At 38.8% G+C, this 24,451-nt stretch overlaps 1 protein-coding gene across 1 annotated transcript; it reads right to left on the minus strand.

Annotated features, from left to right (window-relative positions):
* Positions 1 to 1,941: 1,941 nt before the first annotated feature.
* Positions 1,942 to 24,178, minus strand: ska2 (spindle and kinetochore associated complex subunit 2). Its single transcript, XM_071546605.1, has 7 exons — positions 24,013 to 24,178; positions 8,689 to 8,781; positions 7,279 to 7,455; positions 6,153 to 6,227; positions 5,072 to 5,114; positions 3,848 to 3,989; positions 1,942 to 2,803 (listed from the first exon to the last, which is right to left on the minus strand). The coding sequence occupies exons 1-7, from the start codon at positions 24,043 to 24,045 to the stop codon at positions 2,677 to 2,679; spliced, it is 690 nt and encodes a 229-aa protein (XP_071402706.1). The 5' UTR covers positions 24,046 to 24,178; the 3' UTR covers positions 1,942 to 2,676.
* Positions 24,179 to 24,451: the final 273 nt, after the last annotated feature.

Genomic DNA, 24,451 nt, shown 5'->3' on the forward strand with positions numbered 1-24,451 from the left:
CTAACCCTTAACTTAGTGACCCTTATTGTAAAGTGTTACCAAGTTAACTAATTAATATTTGTGAATTGTTATGTGCTGGATATTAATAACATGAATTTTATCTTGACAGTTGTTGAACCTGGGAATATATTTTTTTCATTCTTTGACTTTAAATGCATTTGAAGCTTTAAGTCACTTCAGTGAACCATATCGTTTCCTCAAATAAGTTAAATTGTTGCTCGGTGTTATGATATGCGCTTACCAAGTTCCCCATTTGTTGAATTAATAATGCTATAGGATGATTCAGTTTCTTTTTCTCTTCACTTGCTGCTATTGACTTTGTTCTTTTATCTGAGAGTAATTTATGGCCAAAGTGAAATCAGAATTACAATTCAGCTCGCTAACTGCCACGCAAACATCAATAAAACGTAATGTTCGAGCAAGAGGACTTAAGATGATCTGGTCATGAATTTTCAAGAATATAGTATTTTATGCTTTCAGTTAGCATTAACACAGGTCAAATTCTGCCTTTGAAGTAAAATACATCCATGTTAAAAATATACAATCCACATCTCATTGTTCTATAAATATGATTGTGTCAGTAAAGCCCAGTGGCCTTTCATTAAGATGAAACATGTCAGACTACATACAAATTCATTATCTTTGCATCACTTAATAACAAAACTCACCTGCAAAAATTCTTGCGAAATCTTCTATTTTCCAGCATTAAGTCCTACAGAACTGAGAAGTGCTGCTTATTTCCAGTGTAATACATGAAGAAAATGTGATATTAATCTGTTCATCATGACCCAAGAGTCTGCAGGCTCATTCCAACCAAACAATACACCAGCTGACTTCACTGACCAGCTCCTCCTGGCTGGTTTATGGTGAGTTAATCAGTGAAAATCAGCAGCTGCAGTGTTTGGTTGGAACAAAAACCTGCAGACTCTTGGGATTGAAAGCATGTGTGTTTTAGAGCAGTGGTTCTCAACGTGGGGTCCGTGGACCACCAGGGGTCCTTGAGGGGGTTCCCAGTCAAATTGATGAATTGTTAAACTTCAGCATTATTTCATTTACAAGAAGTTAACACAATTGGAGAATGTAGAAGAATGACTGTTTTGATCATAGTTTCACTGTTATCTCTCTACCTACAATACAGATAGTCATGGGATTCTGGACAAAATCATATCTAACATTAAAAATATTCAAAGATTTGGGTCCAAGAGACAAAATCTCATCAAATGGGGGTCTGTGGACCCGATGTGGACTAAATTACGGGGTCCTTGATATGAAAAAGGTTGAGAATCACTGTTTTAGAGGATATAATGTTAAACTGTACATTTTGTGCTGACCCCTGACTGCAAACTAATTTTCCCCATCCTGGATAATACAGAACTGAAATGACCTGAGGCAGATACCATGTGGCTGCGACATCATGGGTTCAGATCCGGTCTGGGACCTTTGTCTAGTTTCCATTTAGTCGTTAATGTTAGAAAACAATGCTCATTTGAGTTTAAGAACGATTCTGAACGATGTTGTCGGAGAATTATTTTCAGTGTCGATTAATCTGTTGATTATTTTCTCGATCAATCGATTAGTTGTTTGGTCTATAAAATGTCAGAAAATGGTGAAAAATGTGGATCAGTGTTTCCCAAAGCCCAAGATGACGTCCTCAAATGACTTGTTTTGTCCACAACCCAAAGATATTCAGTTTACTGTCATAGAGGAGGAAAGAAACCAGAAAATATTCACATTTAAGAAGCTGGAATCAGAGAATTTTGACTTATTTTTCTTAAAAAATTTACTCAAACCGATTAATCGATTATCAAAATAGTTGCCAATTAATTTAATAGTTGACAACTAATCGATTAATCGTTGCAGCTCTATTATTCACTTTGACTTATATTGATCAAACTGTTGCATGGTTTAGGAATTCATTAAATATTCATTAAAGAACCTTTATTTCCAAAAAGACATCTTTCAAGAATTGAGAAAAACTCAACACCTACCAGAGCTCATGCATTTTACTATTTTACAACACATTAAGTATGATTTGACTTAATCCAAGGGTCACAAAACTTTTTTTTTTACATATGGGATAGGGCTGAACAATTAATCAAAATTTTATCAAAATCGCAATATGGCCTACTGCAATTTTCAAATCTCAGGAGGCGCGATATTTGTTAAAGGTGAAATGTGTCAAAATACCATTTTAAAGTAAATATTGTGGTGCTGCAGAGATGTCCTGGCCTACACATCATATTCTACAGACTTAAGAAAACATCTTTGTTTGGTACAGATCCCCGCAAAAATCACACCATAATCATTTTAATCCGTTTTTCAATGAAAATGAGAATAATGATGTAAAAATGATCATTCCCTCTAATATCGCAAATCATATCGCAATTGCAATATCGGTCAAAATAATCACAATTAGATGTTTTTTAAAAATCGTTCAGCCCTAATATGGGAGAATGTCAGATGTCAGAAAAAACACATACAGAACACAAAGGATGCACATTCTTTAAGTATGGGTTTAAAACCTTTAGAGTTTGATCTTTCAGTAAGAATAGCGTCTATACTGAAGAGCATGGGGAGGAGGGGAGGAGGGGAGGAGGGGAGGGAGCAGCCAGACGCACCACACTCTATGACAGCAGTGCAGCCTCTCAACAGTCTCTTGGTTTGCGTTTAGCCGTTTCATATTAGCAGGCGAACGTTTCCCTTCTTGTCCAGCTCTACCAAGGAGAGGTGCTGCAGGGTCTTCAGCTTGGCCTCGCTCACCTTCATGTTCAGCTGCTTCATCTTCTGCAAACTGAGGGAGCCGCTGGAAAGAAGACGAGAGCAAACACACAATGTTCTCAACGCCTGGACTGATTCCACAGGTCAAGAGTAGAATATATAATATACAAGTTAATAGTTAATTCCACTCTCTGATACTCTTTCACTGAGGTAGTTCTATCAGTCTGGGATGTTCAATGCATTTTGTGTTGTTTATTTATTTTCCTGAACCCACTTTCTACTGCATTGCATTCTGGTCTAGTGATGCGATACTGTCGGTGGAGAAATGAGTATCTCTCTTCTGCGATGGATTTCTCCCTGTGTGATTGCTGAACATCGGTGCAAAATGGCGGCTCTAGAAAGAATTTTTTGGTGTTTTTGTTTTTCTGTTTCCCCTTTTTTTTGGGGGGGGGGAGGGTGGGCATGTCCTCCCGAAAATATGTTTTGGTATATATATTTTGTATATTTGTACATGGATGAATTTGAAGTTATAGGACCCCATGGGGCATTTGTATACTGTAGACTTGGGCTATGTCTTATATGTATACCACTAATATATATATTTTGTATATTTGTACATGGATGAATTTGAAGTTAAAGGACCCCATGGGGCATTTGTATACTGTAGACTTGGGCTATGTCTTATATATTTATATATATACCACTAACCTGGAATAAATGTTTTGCTTGTTAGTAATATCAAAAGGATTTTGAATGTGTGTGATTATAGATATTGTATGTTTTGACAGTTGAGGGAATCTTGAATGAGTGAGCTGTTGTGTGGGATCACGGACACTCCTCCAACACAGCTGTGGACTGTTATGCAATCATGGGCTGTATTGAAGCACTAGGTCACTTTATGATTGATATGTCTGAAATGTCGTCTCTTTTTAATAAATCAATGCAGAGGTGACGAGTGTGTGCGGGAATTTACTTTTTTTTTTCTCTAGAAAGAAGCCCTCGCTCTTTGATTCCGAGGGACTGAAGCCAAAACCTGACGTTTACCATTGATGTTTTAGATCAGATTTTTTTTCTCCTATTAAACTCCATTGAAGCAGTGTGTATTTTCCATTTAATATGACTCTCCAACCTGTTGTTTTTGGTAGTGAAATACTGGTGCAGCTGCTGGTAGAAAGCATTGAGGTCTGCCAGCTTGACGTTGCAACGTATGCTGAGAGGAACGGTCTCCAGCGTGGCTTCATTCAGGTCCTCAAACTCGCCGGCCTTTAAGGCTGTGGACAGAGAAATGTGGAGATCGAACAGTCTTAATAAAGAGTCAAAAACAAATGGCACATGATGCAGAAATATGTCACACGCCACCTTTAAAAACACATTGCACAAATAAATGCAGTGATTTGTATGTAACCCGCCATTTGAAAAAACATGTAAAACCACCTGAATAAATGCTTTTCAATTTTCATTAATATATTATGACCTTAAAAGGACAAGTAACTGCCTAATATTGGTAATACTTTTAAATACAATATGATATTGTAAACAAGCTACTCTGGATTAGACACTAGGTTCATTATAAATCCAAAGCTGCTGACTTATAGTTTATCGAAGTTTGTCATTGTTGTGTAAGACAGTGGTTCTCAACGTGGGGTCCGGGGACCACCGGGGGTCCTTGAGGGGATTCCAAAGGGTCCCCAGGAAAATGATGAATTGTTAAACTTCACCATTACTTAATTTACAAGAAGTTAACACAATTATATAATGTATAAGAATGACTGTTTTGATCATAGTTTCTCTGTTATCTCTCTACCTACAATACAGATAGTCATGGAAAACAAAATTATATCTAACAATACAAATATTCTCAGATTTGGGTCAAATGGGGGTTCGTGGGTCTAACGTGGATTACATTAGGGGTCCATGATATGAAAAAGGTTGAGAATCACCTTGGTCTTGTTCTCCTAGAACAAGACCAAGGTGGACTCTTAGCCCATGCTGCCACCTAGAGGCATTTTGGGGGTATTTTGCACTGCTTCTGATGTGAAATTTATAAAACAATATGATATAAACAATAATCACACCATTTCAGCAATTTGAATCACAATACTGAATCTTGCAATTTCACAAGAAGCTGTAATTTTCTCAGAGGGAGAAATATTTGAGAATGAAACAGCAGCAGCATCTCTGCCACCCAGACTGACCCACACATTTTGTGCGTCCAGTGGAGTTCTAGCTGCCAGCGCTCTCTTTGGACATTTGCATTGAACAGAGAAGGTCAAGATGATTGTAAATGTCTGATCTGAAAACTGATTATTGCCCACAACAGAGTGTATGTGTAAGTTGAAGATGTCACACTCACACGGTGGCTGCTGCTGGCTGGAGCCTGCTGTAGGAGGAGGCACCTGGAAGCAAACATCCACATCAGCCTGTTTTCAGCTACAACGCTTCCAGAAATTATTAAGAGGAAACTGCAAATACGTTTGATGCCTCGTTATGGTAAGCTGGCAAACAGTCAGGTATCACACAACATGATGTGGAAGTATCCTTTCCTAACCAATTCAGGAGATCGGGCCTAATATTCATCTTTGCTTTGCTTCACTAGGGCATAAAAAAGGGAATCGTCTGTGACTGGATCAACCTCTAGACCAATGGTACTTTAATCCTCAACCTACTGTAGGGCTGAACAATTATTCGAAATTTTATCGAAATCACAATATGGCCTACTGCAATTTTCAAATCGCAGGAGGCGCAATATTTGTTAAAGGCGAAATGTGTCAAAATACCATTTTAAATGAAATATTGTGGTGCTGCAGAGATGTCCTGGCCTACACATCGTATTCTACAGACTTAAGAAAACATCTTTGTTTGGTACAGATCCCCGCAAAAATCACACCATAATCATTTTAATACGTTTTTCAGTGAAAATGAGAATAATGATGTAAAAATGATCATTCCCTCTAATATCGCAAATCATATCGCAATTGCAATATCAGTCAAAATAATCGCAATTAGATATTTTTTCAAAATCGTTCAGCCCTAACCTGCTGGAGGTCATCTCTAACCAATCGCAGATGAAAGGTATTTGATGTGACCCACAAATTGCTGCTTTACTCATATGAGTCCACACCTACCATGGGCTGACACTGGGGATATCTGTATTACTGCTATGCTTATACTTGAATTGCACTTCCGTATCCCATCTCATATCAGAAGTCATATTATCATTATTATTATTATTACTATGGCTATTATTCATTATCTTGTATGGTTTATCTTAGTTCTTCTAATGCCATCTCCTTTCTACCACTGTGTAACACCGTTCTTCTTGCGTTGTATATTTCCTATTTTCTTTTTAATGCTATGTTGCTATGAGCCTAGTCACGAGCGTTTCATTGTTCAGAATGAGCCTGTGTTATACTGCACATACCATACTGCCTTACCTCTGTTGTGTTCTGACTGACAGCTGCACCAAGCAGTTCTGCCGCCTGCTGTTCCGACTCGGTCAGCGGCGAAACCTGCAGCATTTAGCAAGGACAGTGTTAACAGTCAACCAGGGTTCCTAATATATCTTTTGACCTACTGTATATTATCAACATTTATGTTCATACGCGACATTATTTGTTGAATGGCTGGTTCGAATGTCCGAGGTCTCATTGTGACTAGCTACAGCTAAGATGTGGGACTTACAAGACGTTTATTATTTGCACAATTATTCCTTCAAAAAGGCGACTAGGTCCACCAGAACCAAGCTGGATTCAAACACTTGACTAAATGAACCAGATTATGATCAAACATTCAGACATTTCTAAAACTTTTGTTTATACACCATTTTGCATAACGTCCAGGCCTGGAAAACTCACTCCTCAAAGTTCATGACTATTGCAGGTTTTCTATGACCATGGGAACCATACATGCATACATATGAATTATACAATAAAACAAAAAAAAACAACCTGTGCAACACATGTGGTGTAGTAGCAGAAATGTAGTTTTCAGGGTTCCTACACATTTTCAATTAAATTCCATACTTTTTCCAGACCTTGATTTGTTTTGAAGATTTTGTCTGGTGTTCAATATGATTTACGCAGATAGACATCTTGTCCCTGCTAACTAGGTCATATCACTGTATAGATGAAGATTGTTCTTCACAGAGACAAATATCACAATATGTGAGATGATTGGCAGGGTTCCTACACGGTTTCCATTTTAAAATTCCATATTTTTCCCAGACCCTATGTTCTTGACCGGATTTGATTTTGGTGGGTATTTGATATAATGCATGCTGACAGCGGCTGGGTAATAAGAGCGTCCCTCTATCTGAACATTATTCTTCACATCAACAAAAACTGTGGACTCAAAGTGACTCTACAACAACATAAAAGCTACAATGATGTGTGTATCAGACCTGAACCGCAACATTTTCCAGACTTTTCCAGACATTTTTTCAAATTCCCAAACTATTCAAGACCTGGAAATGATCAAATTCATTTTTAATACTTTTCCAGACCTGCGTAGGAACCCTGAGTTTTACAGCAGGCTTCAACAGTCGTGTGTGTGTGTGGCTACCTGCACATCAGCAGTCTCTTGGAGGTGGTGCATCAGCTGCATCACGCTGTTCAGGTTTCTTCTGATGGAGTCCATGGACTCCTCCTGAGCAGCTGCTATCTCCTTCACCTGGGAGCACAGGGCCGCGTGCTTGGCCTTGATGGCCACCAGGTTCTCCAGCAGCACCACCGGGTTTTCCTGTCAGCACAGTGTGAATCATCAGCCAACATGGACAGAGCACAGACACACCGACCTCCATGACCAACATTACTTATAAAGGGTAAGAAAGGTAAACTTAAATGTACGAGCTTTTTTTGCAGAGGTCCACGTGTGGAATGAGCTTGATAACACTATAAAAATGTCATTATCTGTGTCTGTTTTCAAAAAGAGTTTAAGGCAGCAGTTGCTGCTAAAATATGTTTAAGCTTGAACACCCTGAACGGCTGGGGACTTCTAAACTAGTTACTCTACTCTGAAATCCATTCAAATTGTACTGTTATTTCCACTTGCCATATGTCTCTACTCATTGTATCTTACCTATTTAATCAATGTTTAGACTGATGGAATAAATGTCTTAGGACCATTTAGTAGTACTTTTTAGGGTCTTAGGTTAGTCTTAGGTGTTTTGTAGGTTGTAAGTGTTACTGTATAATACATGAACTTTTTCAAATCTAGACGTGCTAGTCAACATATACTTTAAATACTATCTGCTTAGTGTCTGGGCCCCTATTCTCAAGCTTCAGATAGCTTATCAGGGTGTCCCATTTCACATATGTCCATTATGTCTCATATGATTGTACTTGTATTTTAACTGATTTGTGAATAAACTGAACTGAACTGGTTTTGTTGTGTGGCAACAATGCCATGGTGTGTTTCTCAAAGAAAAAGTTGAAGTTCATATGGCTACAATCTGAAGTACAGTACATTTTCAGATGATCAGTGACTGCTGCTGATAGTGATCAGGATCAATCAATAAGACAAACAAATCTCTTGTGTAGTTTGTAGGGCTGAACAATTTTGAAAAAATATCTAATTGCGATTATTTTGACTGATATTGCAATTGTGATATGATTTGCGATATGAGAGGGAATGATCATTTTTACATCATTATTCTCATTTTCATTGAAAAACGTATTAAAATGATTATGGTGTGATTTTTGCGGGGATCTGTACCAAACAAAGATGTTTTCTTAAGTCTGTAGAATATGATGTGTAGGCCAGGACATCTCTGCAGCACCACAATATTTACTTTAAAATGCCATTTTGAGACACATTTAACCTTTAACAAATATTGCGCCTCCTGCGATTTGAAAATTGCAGTAGGTCATATTGCGATTTCGATAAAATTTTGATTAATTGTTCAGCTCTAGTAGTTTGTCTGTTCTCTGTACACTGCATCTTCAGTTCTGAGAACTGTCTTGAAACAATCACCTCAGCAGGAGCTCCATTCTCTGTGGTCTGATTGACGAAGTCCAGCTTCAACCTTTTCTCAATGTAGTCCAGGTCAGCCTCCGACTTCTGGAACTGAAGAAACACTCTGTTTAATGAAAAGTTTCACTGCTTTCGTCAGCTCATAAATGCAGCATTTATAAAAAATAAAAAAAATTACAAACTGCTGCAGTTGCACAAAACAAGATAACTCCGATATTTGTTTTTACTGGACAGTTAACTCACTCCTTTGTCTGCTACGTAAGTTCAATGAGCTCTAATGACAGATGTTGAATCTATTGTTTTTGTGTTGCATGTAGTAAGTTGAGTGTTGAAAACTATTTTCTAGCTCAAAGTTTAAGTTTCAGCCAACAAACATTTTAGTTAGAGTTAAATACAAGCTTTTTAAATGCCCAGAAAATACAGCCGCATTCTAACACTGCAGTTATACAGCAAATGATCACATGTCTTGGAAGAAAGTTACAGAGCACCATCAAGTCTTTGCCACCCTGAATAAAACCCACATTTTCTCTACCTCATCGTCTCATTTGCTTCCTTATCTCACTGTCTGTCATGTTAATGTCCACTTTATTGTTTTGTCCCAGCACCTATTGCAGAGTCACATGTCCTGCTGGGGGATCCCTATATGATTTGTCAATTGTTTTTAGTTTTAATAGGATACAAACTTGGTAAGAGCATCATGAGTTTGATTTCTATAATCAGTTTCCACTTCAATAAATGCAATCATTCCATACAAATTCAGAAAACAGAATTTAAATTCAGTCGTCTGCTGGAACAAATCTCATCACTTTCAATCTGAGTCATTTACACAAACACAAGATCTCAAGTCAAGACTTTAGAAACCTTTTCAAGTCATCACAGTACAAGTCAGAGTCAAGTCCCAAGTCACCAGAACCCAAGTCAAGTCAAGTCTCAAGTCTTCTCTTCATGCATCAAGTCAAGTCTCAAGCTATTCAAACTGTGACTTGAGTCCAAGTCATGTGACTCGAGCCCCCACCTCTGCTGTAAAATCCTTTGAGACAGGCTTGTGATTTAGGGCTATATGAATAAACTTGACTTGACTCTGCCCCATGTCAATATTATTGCCAACTTTCAAATACCTTTTGAAAACCAGACTATTGTCCACAATAGGAAAACCATTCAAATGCCATTACATAGTTTCCAAATCACATCGAGTCAGTGGGTAAAAAAATAAGCCAGTGTCAGAATGGTAAATGGGTGTCAGTGGCCATCGGTTACAGTGCTGTCTGCCAGTAGTTTGGTTTCATACAGCTTTCGATTGTATATGGAAATGAAATCCCTGTCCATGCACTGTTATGATTTAATAACTCCTTACTAAGAAGCCTTTTTTCATTGAGTTTTTTTACACTATTAGAGAGCAATATGATGGCTTTCCCTCCCTTCCTACAACAAACATCACACTGGAACTCTCATTGATCAATGGGTTGGTCTGAGACTTTGTACTTTGAAGGCACTAAATAGGAAGCAGTTTTAGGCTCCTACCAGGTCAGCAGTTACTGAACACATCACTGCCAGCTGACCTATAGCTAATCACATTGTCTCCTTTGATAATGTGGAGGGAAAACACTAACTGAAGGCTTACAACACCCTCCAAAGGGCTCTATGGAGGCAGGGAAACAAAAGTGGAGATAAAACTATTGAGATATACTATGACATGACTGCACTAATGTTACAAGCGAAATGAAACGGGAACAAAACATGAACATGAACCATTTAAAGCAATATTCCACTTATTTTTAACATGGGGGTTATTCAGCACTTGAGCACCATGAAAACCAGAATATAAACTAATCTCCAAGATCGGATGCCGCTGGACCAGTTTGTAGCGTTTGGATTTTTACTTCTTTTTTTACTTCAATTCATTTCAATGAAAACTGACATTTGAAGGAATAGTTCACCCAAAAATGAAAATTTCTGTCATCATCTACTCACCCTCATGCCAAATGAAACACAGGGAGGCTGCCAGCACAACTTGGTAGCAGCCTTCTCCAAAACAACTGAAGTCAATGGGGACCTGTTCTTTAGAGTTCCAAAACAAAAACAGCCAAACAATCACACTGAATAGAAAGACCTATACACCATTATTTGTTGCAAATCAATCAGCTGTAGTTCAGATTTGCACTAAATGATGGTGTAAATATACTGTAGGTCTTTTTGGAACTCTGAAGAACTGGTCCCCACTGACTTCAGTTGTTTTGGAGAAGGCTGCTATGGAGTTGTGCTGCAGCCTCCCTGTGTGTTATATGGACAAACTTCACCTGTGTTTCAACTGGCATGAGGGGGAGGAGATGATGACACAATTTTCATTTTTGGGTGAACTATTCCTTTAAAACTAAGTGGAATATTGTTTAAGAATGGCTAAGTATCTACACACTATTTAATTACAGCCTACCACTGCCTGTCATGGGTTACTGATTAATCTTTCTTGCCTTATAAGCCAAAACGTGTCAAGTGTCTAACACAAACCATTACAAACAAAGAATCATAAGCTTCAGTTTTTCACAATAAGAGTTTTCAAAATATGAGCAAACCTCCTTCCTCCTGCACTGGTACAGCGCTACAACCAAGTGTGGAGATATAAATATTGCCAAAATATGGTATCACGGTATTTTCAAAATTTTGGATGGTTCAGTGATATTGATGGCATTTTGTTTTTGTAAGTAATTTGTTTTGTAAGTTAGAGTTAATATATCCCACAAATTTTTCATGAAAAGCTTATTTCTCTCTAATCTTGTGCACATACCTTACCTCCCTGTTAGTGAACATTTCTCATTTGCCCAGAATTCATCTGAAATGATTTTCTTAAAGGAACGGTAACCAAAATCTTGAAAATTGTTGCACTATGCTTCCTGAGTAGTGTGTTTAAGCAAGTGAATTTAAGTGGTTTAATTAACTTTAATTACCACCCCCCCCCCCGACATGAAACTTGGAGAGTAAAACAGAACTGAATCAAAAACAGGCAAGAAAACTTTGTCGATTAAGACATATTCTTTTTATTTGTAAGGGTTTCCATCATTACACAAAACAAAGTGGGTAGGTTACGTACTATCTTCAAGTACCTGAATTTAAATTGTGCAAAAACAATCAAAACAAAGTAATGAAAATATTTTTTGGTAACTGTTTACAGTGGTCTTATTCCGGCGTATTAATCTGTATTAACCTATGGTAGTATAGTACACAATGTTACTGTGTAGGTACCAAGGTTATTATCGTTAACGAAAACTAACCAAATAACGAAAACTAGGTGTGAAAAAACATTTTCGGTAACTGAAATAAAAATAAAAACGAGGCTTTACAAAAAAACAATAACTAACTGAAACTGTATTCTACGGAGCCCCTTAAGTCCCAAAAGGTGATATTTTTTTATCTTGTGTGCACAAGATATGGATCTTGTGCACACAAGATATTTATCTTGTGGGAACAAGTTAATTATCTTGTGCGCACAAGATAATTAACTTGTTCCCACAAGATAATAACTTGTGCGCACAAGATAATAACTTGTGCGCACAAGATAATAACTTGTTCCCACAAGATAATAACTTGTTCCCACAAGATAATAACTTGTTCCCACAAGATAATAACTTGTTCCCACAAGATAATAACTTGTTCCCACAAGATAATAACTTGTGCGCACAAGATAAAAAAATATCACCTTTCGGGACTTTAGGGGCTCCGTAAAATCTAGCTTCCAATTTATTTTTTTTTCCTCCAATTTTTTTACCTTTTTCAATCTCGCCCCTGACAAATACCCCATATTACAAAAACAGACTAAAACTAACACTGAAACTAATAAAAACTAAACTAAAACTAAGCATTTTCAAAAAATAAAAACTAAACTAGCAAACCTGCTTTAAAAACTAATTAAAACTAAACTGCAATTGAAAACAAAAAGTCAAAACAAAATAAAAATATACACAATACTACATATACACAATCTCAGTGTATATGTGTGTGTGTCTGGCTGGCTGATGGGCTGACTCTCTCTCTTTCACACACACACACACACACACACACACACACACACACACTTTCTGGGTGTGTGTTTTACCCACCAGACATCTGGCACCTGTACAAGAAAAGGAATGCTTACCTAGTCAGCTAGACACTATAGTCGTATAAACCCAAACACTGAAACCCTATAAGCAATATTGCACTACTCTGAACAAGCTGGACAGCAGAGGCAATACTGATAGGGTTCCAGGATTTAGGATCAATCCATGTTTCAGTCGAGTCCTATGCAGAATCCCACTACTATAATAGGAGAGCGGTTTGTGTGTTTGTGTGTCCCACCATGGAGGAGAGGAGAGGAGGAGAGCAGAGAGGAGAGGAGACAAGGAGAGGAGAGAGGAGACAAGGAGAGGAGGGGAGAGGAGAGGAGGAGAGGAGACAAGGAGAGAAGAGGAGGAGAGGAGACAAGGAGAGGAGAGGAGAGAGGAGACAATGAGAGGAGAGGAGACAAGGAGAGGACAGGAGAGAGGAGAGGAGACAAGGAGAGGAGAGGAGACAAGGAGCGGAGAGGAGGAGAGGAGACAAGGAGAGGAGAGAGGAGACAATGAGAGGAGAGGAGACAAGGAGAGGGCAGGAGAGAGGAGAGGAGACAAGGAGAGGAGAGGAGACAAGGAGAGGAGAGGAGACAAGAAGAGGAGAGGAGAAGAGAGGAGACAATGAGAAGAGAGGAGAGGAGACAATGAGAGGAGAGGAGACAAGGAGAGGAGAGAGGAGAGGAGGAGAGGAGACAAGGAGAGGAGAGGAGACAAGGAGAGGAGAGGAGAGGAGACAAGGAGAGGAGAGAGGAGACAAGGAGAGGAGAGGAGAGAGGAGACAATGAGAGGAGAGGAGACAAGGAGAGAGGAGAGGAGACAAGGAGAGGAGAGAGGAGACAAGGAGAGGAGAGGAGACAAGAGGAGAGGAGACAAGGAGAGGAGAGGAGAGGAGACAAGAGGAGAGGAGACAAGAAGAGGAGAGGAGAAGAGAGGAGAGAGGAGACAAGGAGAGGAGAGGAGAGGAGACAATGAGAAGAGAGGAGAGGAGACAATGAGAAGAGAGGAGAGGAGACAATGAGAGGAGAGAAGAGGAGACAATGAGAGGAGAGGAGACAAGGAGAGGAGGAGAGAAGACAAGGAGAGGAGAGGAGACAAGAAGAGGAGACAAGAAAAGGAGAGGAGACAAGGAGCGGAGAGGAGACAAGAAGAGAAGAGGAGACAAGGAGAGGAGAGGAGACAAGGAGAGGAGAGAGGAGAGGAGGAGAGGAGACAAGGGGAGGAGAGGAGGTAATAAATTCTAGTCCTATTAATGGACCAAAGTAGTAAGTATGCAAAACATTTAGACTAGGTTACATACGTTTTTGTGTCTGTCTTAATCACACTCAATGCACAAATGTCAAGTCCCCATTTCGACAGATAGTATGACCGTAAAAAAAACAGAAACATGGACATACATCTAACATTTTAAAATCATTTGTATGTGAAAACTCAACAGGGAATCATATTACATCATTTGAATACAGTCAAGTGTTTCTGCGGTGCCGCTGTAATGACTTTTACCAGTCAGATGGAGCGTCCTGGGATAGTCTAGCTAGTGATAACAATACTACTGCAGCAGAGCCTATTCAAGGGGCTAAAACATCTTGCATCCTATTTTCCTCCTGACTCCTGCCAGCATGCTCTTGAGTTCTGCCCCATGCACTCTGCCCCACAGGAGGCCCTCTGGTGACTATGCTTGTTGAAGTTGGCATTCCCACCTGTTGATGAAAGTTCAAACATCCATGAGTACGCTATATTACTGAAGTAACATGTTACTGAACTGAGTAGGGGAGAATTTTTATAAGTATTCATCCCTCTTCATGTGTTTTTACATTTGTGAACACCTAGGACAGCATTATGTTAGTCTAAATTGACCATTCACCAGATAATCAAGTTGGTCAGATGCAAAATCTGTGCTACTACATCAATATCTAGACTAGATCATACACTTACCACTTTGATCTGACTCCACAATGTCTGCTGAGTACCTGCTGCCATCATCTGCAGGTGAGAAATGCTTCAGACCTCTGGATTGACAATGGGTTTTGTATTAAGTCCTTAGGTCGTCCTATCGTATAAATGTAACCTTTTCATGTTTTTTTTTTACTTTGATAACATAAAACATTCCCATTCATTTTGTCGCAAAAATATTTTAAACACTTTCGTATATTTGTGTGTTTTCTTCAACAATTCAGCAATGTGTTCTTCAGCCCATACATCCAGCAGACATCTGATCTTTTCATAGCTTCCACATCTGTTGCATCAAGCAGGCGCGATGTTATGGTGCTAGGGCTGAACGAGTTTGAGAAAATATCTAATTGCGATTATTTTGACTGATATTGCAATTGCGATATGATTTGCGATATGAGAGGGAATGATCATTTTTACATCATTATTCTCATTTTCATTGAAAAACGTATTAAAATCATTATGGTGTGATTTTTGCGGGGATCTGTACCAAACAAAGATGTTTTCTTAAGTCTGTAGAATATGATGTGTAGGCCAGGACATCTCTGCAGCACCACAATATTTACTTTAAAATGCTATTTTGACACATTTCGCCTTTAACAAATATTGCGCCTCCTGCGATTTGAAAATTGCGATAGGCCATATTGCGATTTCGATCAAATTTTGATTAATTGTTCAGCCATATGGTGCTACAAACGATTGTCAACATCACAACCCAGTCAACCCACAATGCACAGCACTTAGTCTGAATGGTTTTCTCACTTCTAACAATCCGCTCCAGGGTTCACTTGAAAGTGCTCCGAGACCACCTGCCTTAGGTAGATCAGGGAGTGGTTGGTACTAGGGCTGGGCGATATGGACCAAAAATCATATCTCGGTATTTTTAGGCTGAATGGCGATACACGATATATATCTCGGTATTTTCTAAGAAGTGGGCTAAATGTTCAGTTGTAAGTCAAAGCCACATGTGAGATGTCACAAGCACTTTTATTGAAACAAGACTGTGATCAAAATAAAATGCAAAGACAGGGTTTCCTTCCCTGTTTAAGAACAGTCTGGTAAGTTCAGAAAATGACATCACTTTATTGTAATGCAGCCTTTAAAACCAGGAGAAGACACTTATGCCATATCACCATATTACGATATCCAAAATCTAAGACGATATCTAGTCTCATATCACGATATCGATATAATATTGATATATCGCCCAGCCCTAGTTGGTACCTGGGTACAATTAGGTGTTCTCACCTGCCAATACCAGGGGGTGAACTTTCCAGACTTCAATTCAATTGTTCCACACAGAGCAGGTGTGAAAGCACCCTAAAACTCTAAAACGTCCAAGGGTTTTAGATCATCTTAAGTCAATCTATCATGATTCGATTTGGTTTACAAATTTAAGAGGAAAGCCTTTGTGTAGTCAGTGCAAGCCGGTCTCTGCAGCTTTCAGATGCTTTGACAATACTATTGCACTGCTAGCTGTCCAATACAGTAGTGCAATGAAGTCAGAGCACCTGCCAACAGCATAAGGTTCATAGTTTAGAAACTTTTCCTTGGCTTGGAACTATTCCTGGCCAATGCCCTTTTAACATTGCACTGCTTTTCTAGCAGGGTCACCAGTAGTACAACATAAAAGGGGCACTGGACAGACAGAAACTATTTCCATATTCCAATATGGCAGATTTATGCAATTTCAGTCCTGAAGAGACACCACTCCTTAATACAATGTTTCATATTGGTTAGGGCTGAACGATTTTGAAAAAATACCTAATTGTGACTATTTTGACTGATATTGCAATTGCGATATGATTTGCGATATTAGAAGGAATGATAATTTTTACATCATTATTCTCATTTTCATTGAAAAACGTATTAAAAATGATTATGGTGTGATATTTGCGGGTATCTGTACTAAACAAAGATGTTTTCTTAAGTCTGTAGAATATGATGTGTAGGCCAGGACATCTCTGCAGCACCACAATATTTCATTTAAAATGGTATTATGACACATTTCACCTTTAACAAATATTGCGCCTCGATTGCGATTTGAAAATTGCAGTAGGCCATATTGCGATTTTGATAAAATTTCAATTAATTGTTCAGCCCTAATATTGGTAAAACAGTTTTACTTCTTATAATGGATCCGTCCATATGACTTCTTTCAACATTCAAACTCCAACATTAGCCCATCCTAGAAATCACTGCTGGAACTGGGCTGGCATTCACCAGTGCACTGAACCCACACTTCTGAGTTTCACCCATCTGTGTGCTATGTGTCATTTTTACATCAAAATTTGACTTCCTGAAAAACAGTGCATCGTTAATGGCTACCTCATCATGTACCAGTAGGATTAAATAAAAAATTCTAACCAATAATCTCATCACAGATTTTTGAACAATCCTGCCCCTCCCTTCAAATAAAACTGCCCTTCTCTCCCCAACTGATATTTGGTTGAGTCTACACTTGAATATCCCATTTCAACAGGAAACAGGCCTACATCAAATTAAGGAAGCAAGGTGCTCTCAAAATGGTGCATCATTGTGACTTTAATTATGGATCCACTACATGAAGACACCATTGCCCAAAATGCAATCAAAGGGTTCATGCTTTGTATCTAAGTTCATAACTAACTTGTCTTCATATCTCTAAATCTAGTATCTCTATGATTATGAATTGACCTCACTTGCCTTTTGATTACTCATAAAGGAAATCGTACCAAAAGACCTGAAATCATGTTAGAAAGTAGAGCTGCAACGATTAATCGATTAATCGATGAGTTGTTAACTATTAAATTAATCACCAACTATTTTGATAATCGATTAATCGGTTTGAGTCATTTTTTAAGAAAAATAAGTCAAAATTCTCTGATTCCAGCTTCTTAAATGTGAATATTTTCTGGTTTCTTTCCTCCTCTATGACAGTAAACTGAATATCTTTGGGTTGTGGACAAAACAAGACATTTGAGGACGTCATCTTGGGCTTTGGGAAACACTGATCCACATTTTTCACCATTTTCTGACATTTTATAGACCAAACAACTAATCGATTGATCGAGAAAATAATCGACAGATTAATCGACAATGAAAATAATCGTTAGTTGCAGCCCTATTAGAAAGTGTGTTTCTGAACACAATTCCAGATCATATGTAGACTTTAGCTAAATATTATAACAGAATACTTTGATTATAAAAATTGGCTGGTAAAAAATGTGAGTGCCCATTAGAATTAAGGAATCGCCCAGGCACAGTGGCTAGTGGATCAAAAAATGTATTTCCCACCCTGCTAACCACTGTAGAGGGTGTCTGGAGGCATCCTCCTCGGGGACCTTGTGCATTCAGAGGAAAAGAACAACATACCGTTCAGGTCTAACCTTTGTTTTTAATTAAATATACAATTAATAAAACATCTCTTGTGCAACCGCCTGCCAACTCAGCCCACCTACCCTCCCAAACAGACATAAAATATGTAGGTCAGATCAAGAGTCATTGGCCTATTTCTTCTGTCTTATAGCCTGTACAAGGATGTATTGTGCTGTTTACGTGCTTCTGTCTTGACAGCTTTTCTCTTTGCACTTGACTCTATTAAACTGGACAGTGCGTATGTGCATATAATGGGGCTCAGGCATGGGTTCAGTTGTGAGTGCACATACAGTATTATCAGTAGCCTAAAAGTGACATTTACTAGCAAATAGGTATGAGAGGTTTAACAAATTGACTTTTTTCTTCCACCAGCCACAGTGCCAGGTAGCTGAAAAAGTCTAGGTTACCAGCCACTCAGATTATTTACCAACAACTTTGTTTGCAACACAACAATAAAGCAGTAAACTGCAACTGAAAAATAATAAATGTGCTGTGTTAATGAAAGAAAAAGGTAGACAAAATCAAATATCACGATATTTTTGACCAAATACCTCGATATCGATATTGCGACAATATTGTAGGGATGACTATTGGTGCTTTCACAAAATATTTACACAATGAGATTTTTGATAAATAATCATCAGTAATGTGGATATAATGACTAAGTGGGTAAAGGCAAATAATAGAACAGCTAGAACAGTCTGGTAAGTTCAGAAAATGACACCACTTTACTGTAATGCAGCCTTTAAAACCAGGAAAAGACACTTATGCCATATCACCATATTACCATATCCAAAATCTAAGACGATATCTAGTCTCATATCACGATATCACTATAATATCGATATACTGCCCAGCCCTATATTAAATGCATAGTTAAGCTTCCTGAGCTACTCCTGTAACCCCTCCACCCCAGGTAAATTTGCATATAGCCTACTTCTGTGTAATCTGCACTGTACTTTTTGCATTTTTTTAATTATGTAATAAGCTTTTTCTGTTATGTCTTCTTATGTTGTTATGTGTTTTCTACAGTTATATTGTTAGTCTGTGTTGTTTGTGATGAAGCCAAAGACAATTTTCCACATTGTGGACAATAAAGTTTCTAACTAACTAACTAACAGACTGCATTGCAATCCACTGTGTTTAATAGTTGAGGTTTCAGCCTCAGGCAATTACTAGAGCATACAACATGGAGAACAAACACCAAGATAAAGACCCACTTGAATCTCACACAGGTGTGACACAATCAGTTCATTAGTCAAATTAACCAATCTGAGCATCATACACACCAAGATGAAGACCACAGAACTGGATAGAATGGTCCTTCCACTGTTTGCTATGGTAATTTGGGTAGTACACCATAAAATGGCAACTATGGAAGTTTAAGGGTTAGTTGCTACGGTGACAACGCCAGTCTGGGCATTAAGGTCGTAAAGTGTGTCACACTTGCTTGAGAGCTGTGCAGATGCGTCTCTTAGCAAGTGTCTGTTTTCCACTGCTTTGGTCCTTGCTGCAAAACATCTCCCCTCAGCGACTTGCCGTAAGTCGGCTCATACGGAAGCTAGCCCAACGGTACACATAAAAATGGCCGCCACTCCGACCATCCAGGGACGTTGATTTGAACACGAAAGACCGTACTGTGATGGAGACCCACTTGGAACCCACACACAGGTGCAACACAATCAATTCATTAGTCAAATTATCTAATCAGAGCATCATCTTTCGAATTGTTAATATTGGTAAACGAATACACAAACTACAACAGCACAAGTAATTCGGGCCTACAGGATTACATTAAATAAAAGCTCATCATTCCTATCCTTTGGTTAGAGTGTTACTTCACGTTGTTTTCAACAAACTCTCAATGGCATGTTACATTGGTTTAAATCTGGAGTACAGCCGGACATATGTACCACATTTTGTGTCAATGCGACTTACAGTGCAGCGTACAGAGTTATGACCTTTCAAATTTTCAAAAAAAAAAAAGCGGCCTTTAATTATAGCATCACCATCAGGCCAACTAAGGTCATATTTATGGAGAAGCCTTTGCACACAATTTCCCATCATTCTGCCAAATGTTATATCTCTATCATGTACCATTTGCAGAAGAGGAGGAATAAGAATAAACCAGCCAATAAACCAAAAGGGTTTCAGCCCTATGAGCTGGAACCTAAACAGATAACACAGGCAACTGCCCCATGAGACATCATGTGTAGCCCTATAAATCAAGTGACAATACTAGCACGATAAAATATACTTCACAGAAGCTTATCGATGATGAATATGGTGGCTTATTAAAAATGAAGAATATCAGACTGACTGCATTGCACATGTCCAAATTAAATAAAAAGGGCTTTGAGTTGTACCCATAATGGCGTTAAATATTTTAGGGCTAAGTGTTTTTACTCTTACTGACAGACTCATACTGGTGTTGGATAGTACACCACATCAGAATCTTACTGCCTCTATCTTTTCCAGTGCAATACCACACAGAGCTGTTCCCAGAGCAGGGGGTTCTCCTGCTGAGGAAGTGAACAGCCTCCTCCCCACACTCTCTATCCTTCTGCTCCCTCTTCAGGACAGATGAAACACAGCACTTTACCTGCAAGTTCATGCTAAAGGTAAGCCATGCTGCCATGACACAATTCAGGTTTAATTTGACTGACCTGACTCTGCAACGAATAACACTGAGAGAGAAATTGGCAGTTCCCATGTGAGATTAGGGTAAAAAAATATAGGAAATTGTGTGGGCTTAGGCTGAATATTATGAATTATTGTGCAATGGAAAGTAAGTTATTCACCCTCCTCCAACATTAACACTGCAAACTGCATGGTAATATCATTATGTTACCATGCTAAGAGTAAGTCTATACCATCACAGCACTAATTTTGACATGAAGATCTGGCATTTTTCAAAACTATGCCTGAATTATATCAAAAACAACCAAAAGCAGCCAACAGTACATCTGTGCAACATGTACTGTACATCTCTGTATGTTCATGACTGACTGCTGGAACATGTGATTTAATTGTATTATATATTTTCTATTTATGAAAGACTACTGATTAATTTAAAATTTTTTGATTTTTTTGTTCTCAGGTCTCTCTTGAAAAAGAGATCTAAATCTCAATGTTTCAAATGAGACCGCCTTAATACAGCAGTGGTTCTCAACGTGGGGTCTCGGGACCACCAGGGGTCCTTGAGGGCATTCCAGGGGGTCCCCAGCAAATTGATGAATTGTTAAACTTCATTATTTTGTCATTTTAGAATGACTATTTTGATCATAGTTTCACTGTTATCTCTCTACCTACAGTACAGATAGTCATGGAATTCTATACAAAATCATATCTGACAATAAAAAATATTCTCAGATTTGGGTCCGAGAGACAAAATCTCATCAAATGGGGGTCTGTGGCCCTAATGTGGACTAAATTAGGGGTCATTGGTATGAAAAAGGTTGAGAACCACTGTAATACAGTACAACTTAAATATAAGATCAATGAAAATGGAAAAAATGCTCCTCTCCAAAAAGGTATTCAGAGGGCATGAAGAGAGCAAATGACCTGTAGAGTGTCTAAATAGCTCGCTACCCATTCTTTAGTTCTATTCCCAAAATGGATGAGAGATTATTCCATTCTGCACGATGGGAAAGAGCAAACCCCTGCCGAGTTTCCAATATGAGGTTTGCAAGTTGTCTTATGTTTACCGCAGATGGCAGAAGGGAGCAAACTAGTTAACCAGGGTTCCCACACCTTCTTAAACATCAAACTCAAGGACTTTTTGAGGACTTTCCAGGCCCAATTCCCTCAAATTCAAGGACCCAACACGGCATAGTTTGAGACACGGATCAAGGTTAATTACTGTTACAACACTGAGAATATTCCACTTCAATCACTCATGCACGCACGTGACCGTCGCACTTTCTCGAGGCAGGTGGCACGTGAAACAAGGACACACAGACGGCGGGAGACACACATGCAGACAGCAGAACGTAGACTATTTACTAAGTTAAGTAAAAAAAATATCAAAAGAACTTCAATTTCTATTCTTGCACAAAATATATAAATTCAAGCACTTTCAATGACCCATGTCTATTTATATCTATTTTCAGTGGTGGAAAGTAACTAAGTACATTTACTCAAGTACTGTACTTAAGTACAATTTTGAGATACTTGTACTTTACTTGAGTATTTCCATTTGATGCTACTTTATACTTCCACTCCACTACATTTCAGAGGGAAATATTGTACTTCTACTCCACTACATTTATTTGACAGCTTTAGTTACTTTTCAGATGGAGATTTGACACAATATAACAAGCTTTTAAAATACAACACATTGTTAAAGATGAAACCAGTGGTTTCCAACCTTTTTGGCTTTTGACGTCTTCCAAAAAGCAGTGTGTAGTCGGATCACATTTCAGATGTCTATGAGTTGTTAACAGCTCCACCAAATACTGATTTTTCCCTCTAAACCTCACATGGTTTCATTTCAATAAATGTTCAAATCATCCAATATTTCAGCAAAAATCAAAGATTAGAGAAAAAGTCCAAAAACTGAAAACAGATTTGTGTATCAGAACTTTGTTTTTTCTTCTTTCCTCTCCCATTAATCATCTCACGACCCCTCAGATTTATCCGGTGACCCTTTGGAGGGGCCGGGCCCCTAGGTTGGGAACCACTGGACTAAACTAGCTAACTGTATATAAAGTAGTTCAAACTAGCTCCACCTCCAGCAGCTACAACAGTAACATGCTGCTTACACACTGATGCTTCAGTATTAATAATCTAATGATGTCATATATAATAAAATATCAGTCAGAGGGACCAAACCACTACTTTTACTTTAATACTTTAACTACATTTTGCTGCTAATACTTATGTACTTTTACTTAAGTAGGATTTTTCATGCAGGACTTTTACTTGTCTTGTAATGGAGTATTTTTACTCCAATACATATTTTTACTCCACTGTATTGGTACTTTTACTTAAGTAAAGGATCAGAGTACCTCTTCTACCACTGTCTATTTTCAAAAACTTTCAAGGCCTTGATTTTTTTTTTCTCAAATTCACAAACTTTCAAGGATTTTAAGGACCCGTTGGGACCTTGGTTAACGTTAGCTGGCTAACTCTGTGTTGACACAGGCAATTCATATTGGTCATTCACTGTAAGGATTTTGGAGAAGCAGTCCTCGTCTGCATTCCATAATTACAATTACTAACGAGGGCACAAGGTATTATTATTATTGTAGTGTTAGTTTCATGGGGAGAATGCATGTTTGAATGATAAAGGTGACAGGTATATTCTGGAAATGTGTATTGTTGTGCTAATACAACATGCACAGTCGTATTTTACACTGACAACAATTGCTATCAACTGTCAAAAAGCATTCAGAGAGCATTGTGATTTCGTAGTAGAAGGCTTTGATTCCACCCACATCACTCTGGAGAGTTGTCCCTAGCTGCTGGCTTGTTTCATTATCGTGCTACTTCCTGGAAAGAGTCGGTTACCCGGGATTGTCCGTTAACGTTATATCATATGTAGTGGAGCCAGCTGAAGGCTAGCTAAAAGGACACCGGCTGTTCGCTTTTTAAAGCAGATACATCTCAAATGGCCTTATAACAGACACTGGCCGCTTTACTAACGGATTACTTAGCGGGCTATAGGCTAAAAACAATGTGGGGCTATAATGTGGTGTTCTATGCAGACACCGAATGGCGCAAAGGAGATTTTTGACGGGGCTTCTTTTCCTTTTCATCAATACGAAGAGAAAAACATGGCATGTTGGCTCCTCACGACCTAACGTTGAATTCCCTATTATAAATTAACCGCCAATTTGCCTAATAGCTTGTTGGTTGTCACTAAATATCGTTAAGCAAAGGTATGCGCATTTTCTGAATGTTTCGGAAAATAAAAATAGTTTTGCACAATGCTTACCATCGCCTCTAGCTTTTCAACTGTTGTCTCCATGTTGAATACTTTCCAGCCTGCTGTGGGCTCTGTTATTGGCCAGCTGTCAGGAACGGAGGAAGCCGATTGGCTGGCTGGCCGAGACGGAAGCCGCTGATAGTTTGTCCATGTAGTCGTGTGGGCGCCATGTTGCTGCCCGTTGTCTTTAGAGGCTGCCTGTTAGAACGTGATGTCCTTCCTAACTTCACTGTGATAGAAAGCCCAGTACACCACAGGCCAGCCATCGCTTAAGTCACTAGCTACTTTGGAGCCAAGGGGGAAGAAGGTGGAGCTAACATGGCTGCCATGCAACAACTCAGTCCCCAGCCTTACGTCAGATGGGAGGGCAAGTCACGGCGTCTCCTGCCGGTGTTGTATGGTGTTCAAACTAAGACACAAAAATGATGACCCAATGAGCCTGACTGTC

Source organism: Centroberyx affinis, unplaced genomic scaffold (assembly GCF_046629955.1).
Source record: "Centroberyx affinis isolate AG114_WGS23_722 - 3 ecotype Tasmania unplaced genomic scaffold, CSIRO-AGI_Caff_v1 ptg005350l_1, whole genome shotgun sequence".
NCBI classification, from domain to species: Eukaryota; Metazoa; Chordata; class Actinopteri; order Beryciformes; family Berycidae; genus Centroberyx; species Centroberyx affinis.